Below are 12,025 nucleotides of genomic sequence, written 5' to 3'. Positions count from 1 at the left end.
ACAGGACAAAGTCAATGCTGTGGATATTTTCTTGGCATCTGGGTATGTGGGCTCAAATTCACGCTCTTGGGCCTTCATGCTGGGGTGGGATAATGGGGTAGTGGTCACCTTGGGAGAGGAAGGCTGAGGAGGTCCCTCACTCATTTAAGACCCCAAAATGCCATTAATTTTTTGTTTAGATTAAAATGTGCACATTAATCACAGCATTCGGGAGGCGGGGGCAGGTGGATCTCTGAGTTCAAGGCCAGTCTCGTTGGTCTACAGAGTAAATTCCAGGACAGCCAGGGATACACAGAGAAACCCTGTCTTGAAAACACACATACACACACACAAATAAAGAAAAAAAGATTGGTATTTGCATGTGTGTGTATGTTAACTATTTGTGTTCAGGCGCCTAAGGAGGCCAGAAAAGGGCACTGGACCCCCTACCCCCAGGAGTTGAAGCTACAGGTGGTTTGAAGCTGTCTGATGTGGGTTCTGGGATCCAAACTTGGGTCCACTGTGAGAGCAGCAAGTAGTCTTAATTGCTGAGCCATATTTCCAGCCCCCCTTATTTTTTCTAATTTAGAGACAGGGTCTCACTGTAGCTCAGGTTGGTCTGGAATGTGAGGTCCTCCCATTTGGCCCCCAGACTGCTGGAATTACAGGCATGGGCCTCCACACCCAGCTTTTATTTTTTGTTGTTTTGAGACAGGGTCTTGTTCTGTAGCCCAAAACTGTTTGGTACTCAGTGTAGCCCAGGCTTGCTTCAAACTCACCTTGACCCGCTTGACTCAGCCTCTGGAGTACTGAGATGGTGTGTGCCACCATGCCTAGTTGTATTGCTAGTCTCCTGCGCATGGCTCTATGCCAGATACAGGGCTCCCAGTGCCAACCAAATATCAGGGTCAGAATTCAGACTGCTGCGCACCCCACTCACTGGTGACTACATACTGTACCATACGCCTCCCCTAAAGTGTGATCTTTTGCTGGGAGCACTGCAGCACCCCAGACTTATTCCTCCCCTTCTGAGTGGGTGTACCAGGTGCCGATTACTTTCTTTATAGTTGGCTCGTTAGGACAGATAAAGTAGGAGGCACACACAGCTGCTTCCTATGTGATTTAAGAGTCACAGTTCAAGCTAGCCCTGAACTGTCATGTAGCAATGATGAGCCTGAATTGATTCTCTGGCCTCTACCTTCCAAATGCTGGGATTATAGGCCTACACCATTATCCCAGCCTTGGGCAGGATATGGCATATGCAAGGCTAACCTGGAATGCATAACACAACAAGACCTGTCTTTCAAAACAAACAGGCTGGAGAGATTGCTCAGAGATTTAAGAGCGGCTGGCTGCTACAAACAGGCTGGAGAGATCGCTCAGAGATTTAAGAGCGGCTGGCTGCTCTTCCAGAGGTCCTGAGTTCAATTCCCAGCAACCACATGGCTCAAAAGCCATCTATAATGAGATCTGGTGCCCTCTTCTGGCCTGCAGACATACATGCAGGCACTATGTACAACACTATCCATAATAACTAATTAAATAATACAATACACTGTGGATAACACTATTCATAATAAATAAATCTTTAACAAACATAAAAATCTGCATCATATTCCTCTCTTATCCTCACGTGGAAGGAGAGGGGTTCTGGGGACTCTGAAGAGGAAATGATATTGGAGTCAAGATGGAAAAGTTAGGGGTAGTAAGCTTTTAAAAACTTTTATTCTATTTGAATTTGTGTTGAGTGCACAGCAACCAAGTGGAGGTGAGGTAACAACCTGTGGAAATCACTCCTTCCACTACATGGGTCCCTGGGTCATCAGGCTTGGCAAGCACCTTTGCCCATTAGCCATCTTACCAGCTCAGGGCTGGTGTTGGTGCCTGCAGTCTTGGTATCTGAAAGGCTACCATGGCTGTCAGGCAGGTGAGCAATAGTCTGAGTAAGCCAAGGAGAAGGGAGTTGGGTTAGTTTCTGTTCTGTGAGCAAAAGTGGAGATGGGGGTCAGGTTAACAGGGTCCAGGCTTTCGTAGATGTCAGTGGACTGACAGTGTCTTAAAAGACGCCCTCAAAGGGCGGGCGTTGCAGCCTTTATCCCAGCACTCGGGAGGCAGGGGCAGGCGGATCTCTGTGAGTTTGAGGCCAGCCTGGTCTACAGAGCGAGTTCCAGGAGAGCCAGGGCTGCACAGTGAAACCGTCCTGAAAAACAAAAAAGATGTCCCCAAAGAGAGACCATTCAAGCGGGAGGACCACAGCTATGATCTGAGTTACTATCCTAAGCATATCCTAGTTACTATTCCTCTAGGCATGAGGGAACACGCCTTTAATCCCAGCATGCAGGAAGCAATGCCAGGCAGATCTCTGAGGTTGAGGCCAGCCTAGTCTGCTACATAGGGAGTTCTAGGTCATCCAGAGCTACATATTGAGAGCTTTTTGTTGTTATTTTTGCTTTCTGAGACAGGGTCTCACTATGTAGGCCTGGCTGCCTGGAGTTTGCTATGTAAACCAGGATAGTCTCGAACTCACAGAGATTCCCCATCCCTACCTCAGTGATTCTCAACTTTCCTAATGTTGTGATTCTTTAATACAGTTTCTCATGGTCAGTGACCCCCAACTATGAAATTATTTTTGTTGCTACTTTTTTTTTTTTTGGTTTTTTCGAGACAGGGTTTCTCTGTGGCTTTGGAGCCTGTCCTGGAACTAGCTCTTGTAGACCAGGCTGGTCTCGAACTCACAGAGATCCTCCTGCCTCTGCCTCCCGAGTTGCTACTTTTTAACTGTAATTTTGCTACTGTCATGAATCATAATGTGTTTTCCATACCTGTGTTTTCAAATGATCTTAGGCATCCCTGTGAAAGGGTATTGATCCCCAAAGGGGTCATGATCCACAGGCTGAGAACCAGTCCTCTACTTTCTGAGTGCTGGGTTTAGAAGTAGGCAGAGATCATGCTTTAAAAAACAAGCAAGCAAGCAAACAAACAAACAAACAAAAGAAGCTGGGCTGTGGTGGCACACACTTTCAATCCCGGCACTCAGAGAGGCAGAGGCAGGTGGATATCTGTGAGTTTGAGGCCAGCCTGGTCTATAAAGAGTTCCACAACAGCTAGAGATACACAGAGAAACCCTTTCTCAAAAAACAAAACAAAACAAACAAAACCCCAAAAAAGTCTCCCTTAACCAAAGGCATGCTTAATCCTGCAAGTGATGAATTTAGACTTTGGACAGTGGTCAAGCTTGTGATGCCACAGATGGGGTGATTGTGTGAGAGATTTCTAGCAGAAGGCCGAAGGCCCTCAAGATACAGGTTGGACTACAGATGTCACACAGGGGATGAAGCTGAGGCACTCTAATGGTGATGGAGGGAACTTCAAGGCAGGTGCCCCAGCCCCAGCTAATGGCTCCACTCCCGTGGTCTAAGCAGCAGGACCTGGCCACAGAGGCCAGCCTGTACCCCACCAGCAGGTACCACGTACACCCGTCCATCTGCGGCCCTGGCAGGAGAGAAGTCCGTCAGCTGCAGGTTGCTATCCCGGACTTGGTTGTAGTCCCACAGCTGGTAATGCCAACTCTTGCCCTGCTTGGAGAGAAGGAAGATGGCACCTGGGGAGCTCTCCTCTGGGAGGGATGGTGATTGGTAGGGTGTGCCAGGCACTGGGTGGAAGAGGCCTGGCAACTCAGAGTCTTCCGTGTAGCCAAATATCGGTACACTCTGCACACCTATCAGGACCCCTGGGGGACAAGAAGAGGATGTGAGTTGCTGGGGTTATAACTAGGTGCCAGGACTCCTGCATCCCGTGACCCTCCAGGCCAAGTGCTGCCTTATTGCCACAAGGTTAGGACTGTGGGTACATAGCAGGGCCTCTTGCAGCACACTGAAGGTGGGGACAGCATTGAAATGAAGACCCCAACATTTCCAGCTGCCCCACACAGTGCCAGCCACACTTCTAGAGGCCAGGCAGGTGATGTACACAAATCTGTCCTTCTCCCATGCAGGCAGGATGCTAAGAATAGTGCCGGTGACAGACACGCAGTGTCAACCGTGTTCTAGGAGTCGCATGCCCATACAGCCTGAAGAGCAGGGAGGCAGTGCTGCCTCTATTACTGTCTGTATGTACACCGTCCCATTTCGGGTGCTATTTTGGGAGCTGGGGACCCTTCTGCAGGTGGGACCTTACTGGAGGAAGTGGGTCACGGGGTGGGGCTGAATTGCAAGTGCAGGGCTATAGTCCAACTCCCATTTCTGGGTGGAGCTCTCTGCTTCCTGGTCAAGCAGGAACAAGCTGTACTTGTTCCTGGCTTCTCCGTCACTAGCAGAGCCATCAGCTGCCCTGCTTTCCTTTCCATGAAGCATCCCCTGAACCATGAGCCACAGAAACCTCTCAAAGTGCTTCTGTGAGGAAACCTAGCGCCCCTCCCCTCCCCCCTCAATTTCCAGGTGGGCAATACGCCTGGAGAGGTGAAGAAACTTAGGCAGAACTATGGAGCCTAATGAGCCTGGGCTGCACCTCGAGCCCCTTACCCCCTAGTCTGTGCTCTGGGCCTGTTTGAGGGAACTCTAATTGGTAGACACTTGAGGGACCTCATACCTACTGGGCTATTTGCTAAGTACTGCACGGGAAAGAGGGTGGACAAGCTCTTGTTCACACCGCAGTGCATGGCAGGCACTTCAGTGGCGATGCAATATAAACAGGGGTTACTAGTGGGTGGAAAGGTCTAGGGAGCGGCATACACGGGCAAAGGTGGGGTGGACCCACCTGCACTCACTGCCCAGTGGGCTTTATGGCCTTTCTTTTGGCACGGCTCATGGTTGAAATCCTCATCATAGCTGGAGCTGGTGTTAAGGTCCAAACTGTGGTGTGGAATTGGATCCTACCCTTCACTGCCCCTGCCCTGCTCCCTCCCAGGTCCTAGGATGCGGGATGAGCAAGGGATGTCCAGTGATGAGGTGCTGCAGGACCCGATGTCTGTTGGGACCACCCAGGCCACCACAGAGAAGCTCAGTCTGGCAGTCCAAGGTCTCCTGGGCCAGTTTGGCCATATCAGCCACTGCAGAAGGTGGGGGCGGGGGAGACGGAGGGGGAGAAAGAGGGAGGGAAAGAGAGCAGAAGAAAGTGTAGATTAAATGAATGAATGAATGAGAATCATATCAAAAGGGCTTATCATTTGTGTAAATTCAGAAAATGAGGCACAAGTTGGGCCTGATGGCATGGACCTGTAATCCCAGCTATTTCAGAGGCTGAGTTAGGAGGATCAGATGTTTAAACCCTGCCTGGGCTACCCAGTGAGTTCAAGACCAGGCTGAGCAATTTAGTGAGCCTATGTCTCAAAAGAAAAAAATGGCTGGAAATAGAGCTCAGTGGTAGAGCTCCCGCCTAGACTCCCGCAATGAGGGGCTGGGGGTGTGACTCGGTGGTAGAGGCCCTGCCTAGAATCCTCCAGTGAGGGGCTGGGGGTGTGTCTCAGTGGTAGAGCCCCTGCCTAGAATCCCCCAGTGAGGGGCTGGGGGTATGGCTCAGCAGTAGAGTAACTGCCTTACATCCTTATGTTCAATTCCCAGTACTACAAAAAATCCTAAAAAACCAAGTGAGGCACAAAGGGTCAGTTGTTTAACCACCTGGCCATAAAGATGATTTGACTTCTCCTGGTACCACCTTTGGTCTACTACTACAAGGGGTAGGCCAGAAGGAAATGAGACCTCCTCATGCACCTTCAGTGTCTCAGCTGGCCTAGAGAAGACCCAGTGGAACTTAGGGCTTGAGGTATTTCCCAGCCAACTTACCAGAGAACATCTCTCCCTGTGCCGTGTAGCCTCTCTCCATGGCTACCCGCACCAGTCTTTCCAGAGAGACACTGTCAGTGTCCGGGGTTGACAGAAGACTACCTGCCATCCACAAGGCCACCAGTCCACACCTGGGAGAGACAGCCCACTCTAGCACATGCTGTGTCTTTACTGAACTCCCCTGACCTCAGAGGGGGGAGGGGTATGTTGTCTAGGGGACCTGTCTCCTCTCCCATGCCAGGTGCGGTAATAGGCTGGAAGGTGGGGACAAACCTGGGTTTAAGGGGCCGGGCCACTTCATCTGTGCACTTATTGGGGTTCATTCAGCTACTCATTTAGATGGTCCTTCTGTATCACTCACACGCGCATGGGCAGACACACACACACACACACACACATCATGATGAGGAAAAGGCCCTGTTTTCTTTCCCTCCTCCCCAGGATACCCGGGGTAGAGGGCTCGTCCCACAGAGCCAGTCTAGCCTTAGAAAACTGGCAGGACCCTCTCATGTCCGAGCAGTGGGTACTTACTGAGGGCCTTCTTGGATGAGCGATGGCAGGTCGGCACAAAAGAGGATCCATTGCAAGTCATTTCGAAACCTGAAGCAGAACAATAAGTCACAGGGAATGGCTCTCAGATCACCCTGGAGATGTACTAAGGCCTCAGGGCTACTCCTTTGCTGAGGCAGTAAGACCCCACACCCAAAGCCTCAGTTTTCTCATCTGGTAATCATTATTTTGCTTTTTTCCTGCTGCTTCTCACAGAGCTTGAAAGGCAAAGAGCAGATGCAGAACGTATACAACCATGAGTCACAAAGATTTCTCTGAGAAAAATTTTAGAAGGTAGTATGTTTTGTTCCCAAATGCTAAGATTTTTATTTTCTTTTTTTGTAGACATTATCTTCAAATGTATCCCAGGCTAGCCTCCAACCAATGGCAATGTTCCTGCCTTAGTTTCCCCAATGCTGGGATTAAAGGTGTGCTACCATAGCCAGTGTCTGGTTATTCTCTCTACCAGGTCTGAGGTGTATGTGGGGAGGGGGCAGTTGGGAGGCTGGTGTGAGGGCTCAGCACTTGCTGCTAACCCAGACAACTTGAGTTCAAGTCCCAGGTCCCACATGTTGGAAGAAATGACTCATGCAGTGTGCTCTGACCTCACACACACCAACACTGCAGCACACATATACCACACAACAAACAAATAGATTAATTCAGTCTTGCATTAAACCAGGTGACAATATGCTTAAGGCTCAAGAGAGCACCTCAGATGAAGCTGAGCAGAGCTGACCAGCCCTGCCCTGTGGCAGCTGCATGGTTTCAGGGATCTCAGTCCCTCGAGGCCCAGGGCCAGCAGGAGGGCAAAGCCAGGGTGGTGATAGGGATGCTCACACCCATGATAAATACACAAAGCTCCAGGTTCTTAGTTTGAGGTAACTCCTGACCACAGCAGGGTGGTTAGAGGTACCAAGTCCCCTACTGGAATTCAAACAGAGACCTCGCTCCTTCTTTGAACTGTGGCTAAATGACTGCCCCTAAGAGCTTCAGCTTTCTCTCATTTTACATTTCCTTTGACATATATATATATATAAATAAGAGTGTATGTCACTTGTGTGGGTACCCATGGGATCCAGGAGAGGTGCTGGGTCCTCTAGATTTAGAGTTATGGCTATATCACACCATGTGGGTGCTGGGAACTGAGATCTTCTGCAAGAGCAGCCAATGCTCTTAACCACTGAGTCATCTCTCCAGCCCTCTAAGAGGCTTGGCTTTCTCATCCAGAAAACAGGAAAGAAACAGTTCCTATTTCATGAGGTTGCTGAGAGCAACACATCTTTAAAAACTCAGCCAGCCATGGGGATCCATGCTTGTAATAACAGCCTTTGAGAGCAGAGGCAGGACTGCCATTGAGTTCAGGCCAGCCTGGGTGACACAGACTTCTGTCAGTTTGAGCTACAGTGTGACACTGGGTCAAAAACAAACAAAGCAGACCAGTATGGTGGCATACATCTTTAATCACAATACTTCGGAGGGGAAGACAGGTGGATCTCTGTGAGTTCAAGGCCAGCCTGGTCAACATAGTGAGTTCCAGGACACCCAGGGCTACAGACAGACTTTGTTTCAAACCACCACCAGCACCAAACAGCTGGTGAAAGTAATATACACCTGTCATCTCCTGAAGCGGAGGAATAAGGAACAGGTGTTCTCAGCTACATAGACTTTGAGGTCAGCCTGGGCTATATGGGACCTTATCTAAAACACACACAAACCCCCCCAAACCCAACTAGTAAGAGCCCAAGAAACAAAGTAAAGAAATCTTTTGTTGTTGTTTTTGTTTCTTTTTGTTTTGTTTTTGAGATAAGGTTTCACTGTTTAGTTCTGGCTGTCTGAACTTACTTTGTAGACCAGGCTGGCCTTGAACTCACTGAGATCTACCAGCCTCTGCCTCCTGAGTGCTGGGATTAAAGGCATACATTACCACCGCCTGATTTAAGAAATCCTTTTAATCTGACATTGATTACCTATGTGCATTTGGTCAAAAGCGTCACCTCAGTTCCCTAACACCCCTTCCTTTATATAAAAAGTCCAGATTGTTTGGCTGGGGGCTTCACCCCAGCTCTTGGCATAAGCTCTCTCTCCTGGGAGTTGCCTTGGTCCAAACTCCACCTCTGAGAAAGCCCCTCCCCAGGGAGGGTCAAGAAAGCCCACCAAAGGGTAATCTCTCCCCAGGGAAGGTCAAGAGTCTTTAAACTGCCCCCAGAGAATGAACAAATGTCTCCTCTTCTCTCTCTCCCCCCTCCATGTTTTCCAGGGCAACCAGGGAGCACTCCATTAAGCATGGACATCTCTTAATTTGGTTTGATTTGGTCTGATTGGGATTATTTGCTTCGGTGGAGAGGTTCGTTTTAAGAAGAAAATACTTAATAATGTGATGACAGGCTGTCTACATACAATTTGCATAATGGTGGTTGGGCACTTGGTGTGCCTTGTAAGTATGGTTGGTGTTATGGTTTGTCTCTTTAAGAGGCAAGCCACGCCCACTCCCGGTGCCCCCCCCCACCCCGCCATCTTGAATCTGTCTGCCCGCCCCCCCTTGGTGTGTGCAAGTCTCTCAGGCCCCTCTGTGTCTCTCCTCTTCTTCTCTTCTCCTTCTCCCCCCCCAAGTAATAAATATCCAGTTCTATTCTGTATGATGTGTCTGCCCATGTGCCTTCCTTCTACCCACCACATGCTCACACCCGCCCTCATGGCGGGACCAGCAGTCCCAACTGCTCCGGGGACCCACGGCCATCTCTGTCTGGGACTGGCTGCTCCCAGCCTGCTGCCACATGGCCCGCCGGGGATCTTGCAGCATTTTTAAAAGTTGGGAGTTCAAGAATTCCCTTTTTCTTCCCTCCCTCCCTCCCTTCTTTCCTGGCTTGGAACTCATCTCCTGAACGCTGGGATTACAGGCACGTGCCCCTACGCACTGGGGGAGTTTATCAATTTGGAGAGGGGCCTGTGGTGTCTTCTTTATCCTCTTCCCTTACTGCCTGTGTCCTGGGGTGCATCACTTTCTTCCTGGGACTTTGGACTTGATTCATGACCTCTAGTCCTCTTAACGGTAGTTCTTTTCTGAGCAACGCCTTTTCGTGACTCGTCAGAGACCCATCCTGCTGACCACACTGCTGCTCGCCTACTTTCCCATCTCTTCTGTTCTTTGAGAACACGTATGTTTTTAGTATAGACCTGTGCCTATGCAGTCTGCTCTCACGGGACAGACCTCCATAACTTGCTCCCTATCTTTCAGAAGCCACCACTGAGTTACACACTTCCTTTGGACCCAGTTATTACAACCCGGGCTGCTCTGGGAGCCACTATGTGGAGGGACAGAAGCATGTGCAGGAGTTGCTTTCTCTGATGCTGGAGGCCAATCACTGAAGAGCTAGGAAGGGGACTTTAAGGCATAGGACTGTTTGAGATCAAGAAAATGGGAAACCCCGAGGAGTGGCTGAAGTACTCTGGAGACAGGGGGCTGGATGAGACTTGGGGTGGTGTTAGGGGTTTGGAGACCCTACCGGTCTTTGTGCAGCTTCAGGAGCCTCTTCACATCTTCTCTGCCTTTGGGGACTGGGCCAGCCTTCTCCAAGGCCTCCTTCAGCAGCTGGCTCTTCTCCAGGCCGTAGACATGAGGGGGAACAACCTCCACAGTAGAGGGTGGAGGAGGCAGTGGGGGTGGGGGTGGAACTGAAGCCTGGAGACTACAGGGAGGGGATGGCAAAGCTAAGTCCAGAGGATTTGGGGGTAAAGGAGGTGGAATATTGGGGTCTTGGGTTACTGGGGGGATTGTGGGCTTTAGGGGGACAGAGCATGGAGAAGTCATGTGGGGTCTTCAGGACGAGCCGATGTGAGAGCCAGAAAGGACCCTCCCAAATCTCAAGGATGGAGTTTCAGGTTTTAGAGCAACTGGATGTGGCGTTCAGGCCCGCACATGGAAATCTGTATTAAAAATTAAAAATTAAGAGTTGAATTGCAGAATATGGTGCCTAATTCAGTCGGTCTGGGAGAACCTGGGTTAGTATTTGAAACGGTGGAAAAAGAAACTGGGCTAAGTCAGATGAAGGCTCCAGAAGGGTGGGCTGTGCTATGGGGATGGGACTTACATTAGGAGGAACTTTTGAAGATGTCCTGTCATTTCATCCACTGGAGCTAGCTGGTTTTGGTCACTTCCGTATTAAGGATGCTCAGATCTGGGATGAGGTTGGGGTGACTTGCCTCATCTTACATCCCTGGCTCGAATTTGGAACGTTAAGGTTGCCCGTAGGAGTTAGAGGTCAAGAGACCAGTCGGCTGGGAAAACAGCCTAGTGGTGGCAAGGTCCTGGAATCAGTCGGGAAGTAAGAGAGTAGCAGCGGCTCAGCGATCAAGGGTCGACTAAGGAACGGAACTTAGGAACTTATACTCGCTTCCCACCGGGAGCAAACGGCGTTGACCCTGCCAGACTCCATCGTCCTTTCTCACCGCCCACAGTTGATCACGTGGTTCAAGGCCACTGGCGGAAGGGGAAGAGGTGTGGCTTCCGAAAGGCAGTCTGGAAGGCACTAGAGTCCTAGTAATGTCCCGATTGGCCAAAAGCTCGTAGCTTTCTTCGATTGGTCTGGTCATCCGGGGAAGGGGGCGGGGATTATCACTAAGGCGGGAACCCAAGTGTTCCTTTCATTGGCAGGCGCTGAGGCCGGGGACTTACCCGAACAGTCAAAACCTACCGAGTTTGCGCGTGGCGAGCATCTCGCGGAGAGGGAAACCGGGGCCAGGACAGGAAGCCGTGTGCCTGAGCAGGGGAGCGTGGCAGGCGCGGCGGCTCAGGTGGTGAATTCTCGCGGGTGTAGACGCCGCTTGGCGTCCGGCCTTCGGCCGCGTTATTTCGGGAGGCCTCTCTTTGAGAGACTAGGATGTCTAAAATCGGCCCCTACTTTCTTAACTGGCTCCGACATCCGGGTTCTTTTTTTCCTCCCGGGGCGCCGTTCGCGCGCGTGGACTAATTGGAATCGCCGCTTGGTACGCTCTGCCTGCCGGGACTCGTAGGGCATTCTGGGATTCGTAGTTACCTTCTAGATTCCCCTAGCACGCGGGCTGGAGAAGCGGAGTCCTACGCTGGCTTTGTTGCCAAGCTGTGCCCTTATTCCCCCCCCTCCCCCATTCCGAGCTTACCCAGTTTACTCTTGGAAGGATCCCAGAACTCTGATCAGAGCCCATCAGGCCTTTAGAATCAAGAATTTTGGGAAACGTAGGGCTGAAGTCGCCTCTTTTTCTCCCTTTAAGCTGTGAGCATCTCACACCATGGCAGTTCCTGAGACCCGTCCCAACCACACTATTTATATCAACAATCTCAATGAGAAGATCAAGAAGGATGGTAAGTTCTCGGGATAGCCTGGCCTCTGGGTGATCTCACATGAGCTGACCCCTTCTACCTCTAGCACCCGCTTTTTCTCAGCCTTCCCCATTCAGTCTGTTAATAGTTAACTTTGGCCTTTGTACATACTGAGCCCTTGGTTTTCAACTCGCGCTTAACCATTTTGCATTCTGCTCTTTAACCTGTGCGCATTGTTGATAATCGTCAAGTTTTTAGCTCACCAGCCCCTTCTTTTGGTGAAGCCTTTTGGAATCTTTCTCTTCATCAAGCCCAGCTCAGTCTGCTATCATTGTTATGCCCAAATCTGCGAAGTCCCCCAAAAGCCCACAAGGAGACCGAGTACTGTATGTGAAAGCAAGTTTGCAAACTCGGTCTC

The 12,025-nt window shown here is 50.4% G+C and overlaps 2 protein-coding genes across 10 annotated transcripts in view; one reads left to right on the top strand and one right to left on the bottom strand.

Annotated features, from left to right (window-relative positions):
• Positions 1-3,164: 3,164 nt before the first annotated feature.
• Positions 3,165-11,716, bottom strand: C8H19orf54 (chromosome 8 C19orf54 homolog). 6 transcript variants are annotated; one of them, XM_038340449.1, is made up of 10 exons: positions 11,003-11,716; positions 10,758-10,893; positions 10,400-10,616; positions 9,815-10,235; positions 6,291-6,359; positions 5,760-5,890; positions 4,897-5,026; positions 4,735-4,805; positions 3,581-3,709; positions 3,165-3,471 (listed from the first exon to the last, which is right to left on the bottom strand). In XM_038340449.1, exons 4-10 carry the CDS (start codon positions 10,117-10,119, stop codon positions 3,209-3,211), a joined length of 1,098 nt encoding a protein of 365 aa, XP_038196377.1. In that variant the 5' UTR covers positions 10,120-10,235; positions 10,400-10,616; positions 10,758-10,893; positions 11,003-11,716; the 3' UTR covers positions 3,165-3,208. The 6 variants fall into 6 exon arrangements, with proteins under 6 accessions (XP_038196377.1, XP_038196376.1, XP_041911486.1 ...); XM_038340448.1 differs by having other exon boundaries at positions 10,400-10,893; positions 11,003-11,369; positions 11,448-11,716; XM_042055552.1 differs by having other exon boundaries at positions 10,400-10,893.
• The window catches only part of Snrpa (small nuclear ribonucleoprotein polypeptide A), a 15,660-nt gene continuing 14,586 nt past the window's right edge, over positions 10,952-12,025 (top strand). For 2 of the 4 annotated variants that reach the window (XR_006020871.1, XR_005286622.1), the window contains exon 1: positions 11,331-11,649. Coding sequence is in view for 2 of the 4 variants with exons in the window: in XM_038340454.2 (XP_038196382.1) it covers positions 11,577-11,649 (73 nt within the window). In the remaining 2 variants the exon portion in view is untranslated. Of the gene's footprint in view, positions 11,295-11,330; positions 11,650-12,025 lie in introns of those variants that run through there. The other 2 variants (XM_038340454.2, XM_038340453.2) reach the window with 2 other exon arrangements.

The sequence above is a fragment of the Arvicola amphibius genome, chromosome 8 (assembly GCF_903992535.2).
Source record: "Arvicola amphibius chromosome 8, mArvAmp1.2, whole genome shotgun sequence".
Lineage (NCBI taxonomy): Eukaryota > Metazoa > Chordata > Mammalia > Rodentia > Cricetidae > Arvicola > Arvicola amphibius.
This window is presented reverse-complemented; position numbering and strand designations above follow the sequence as displayed.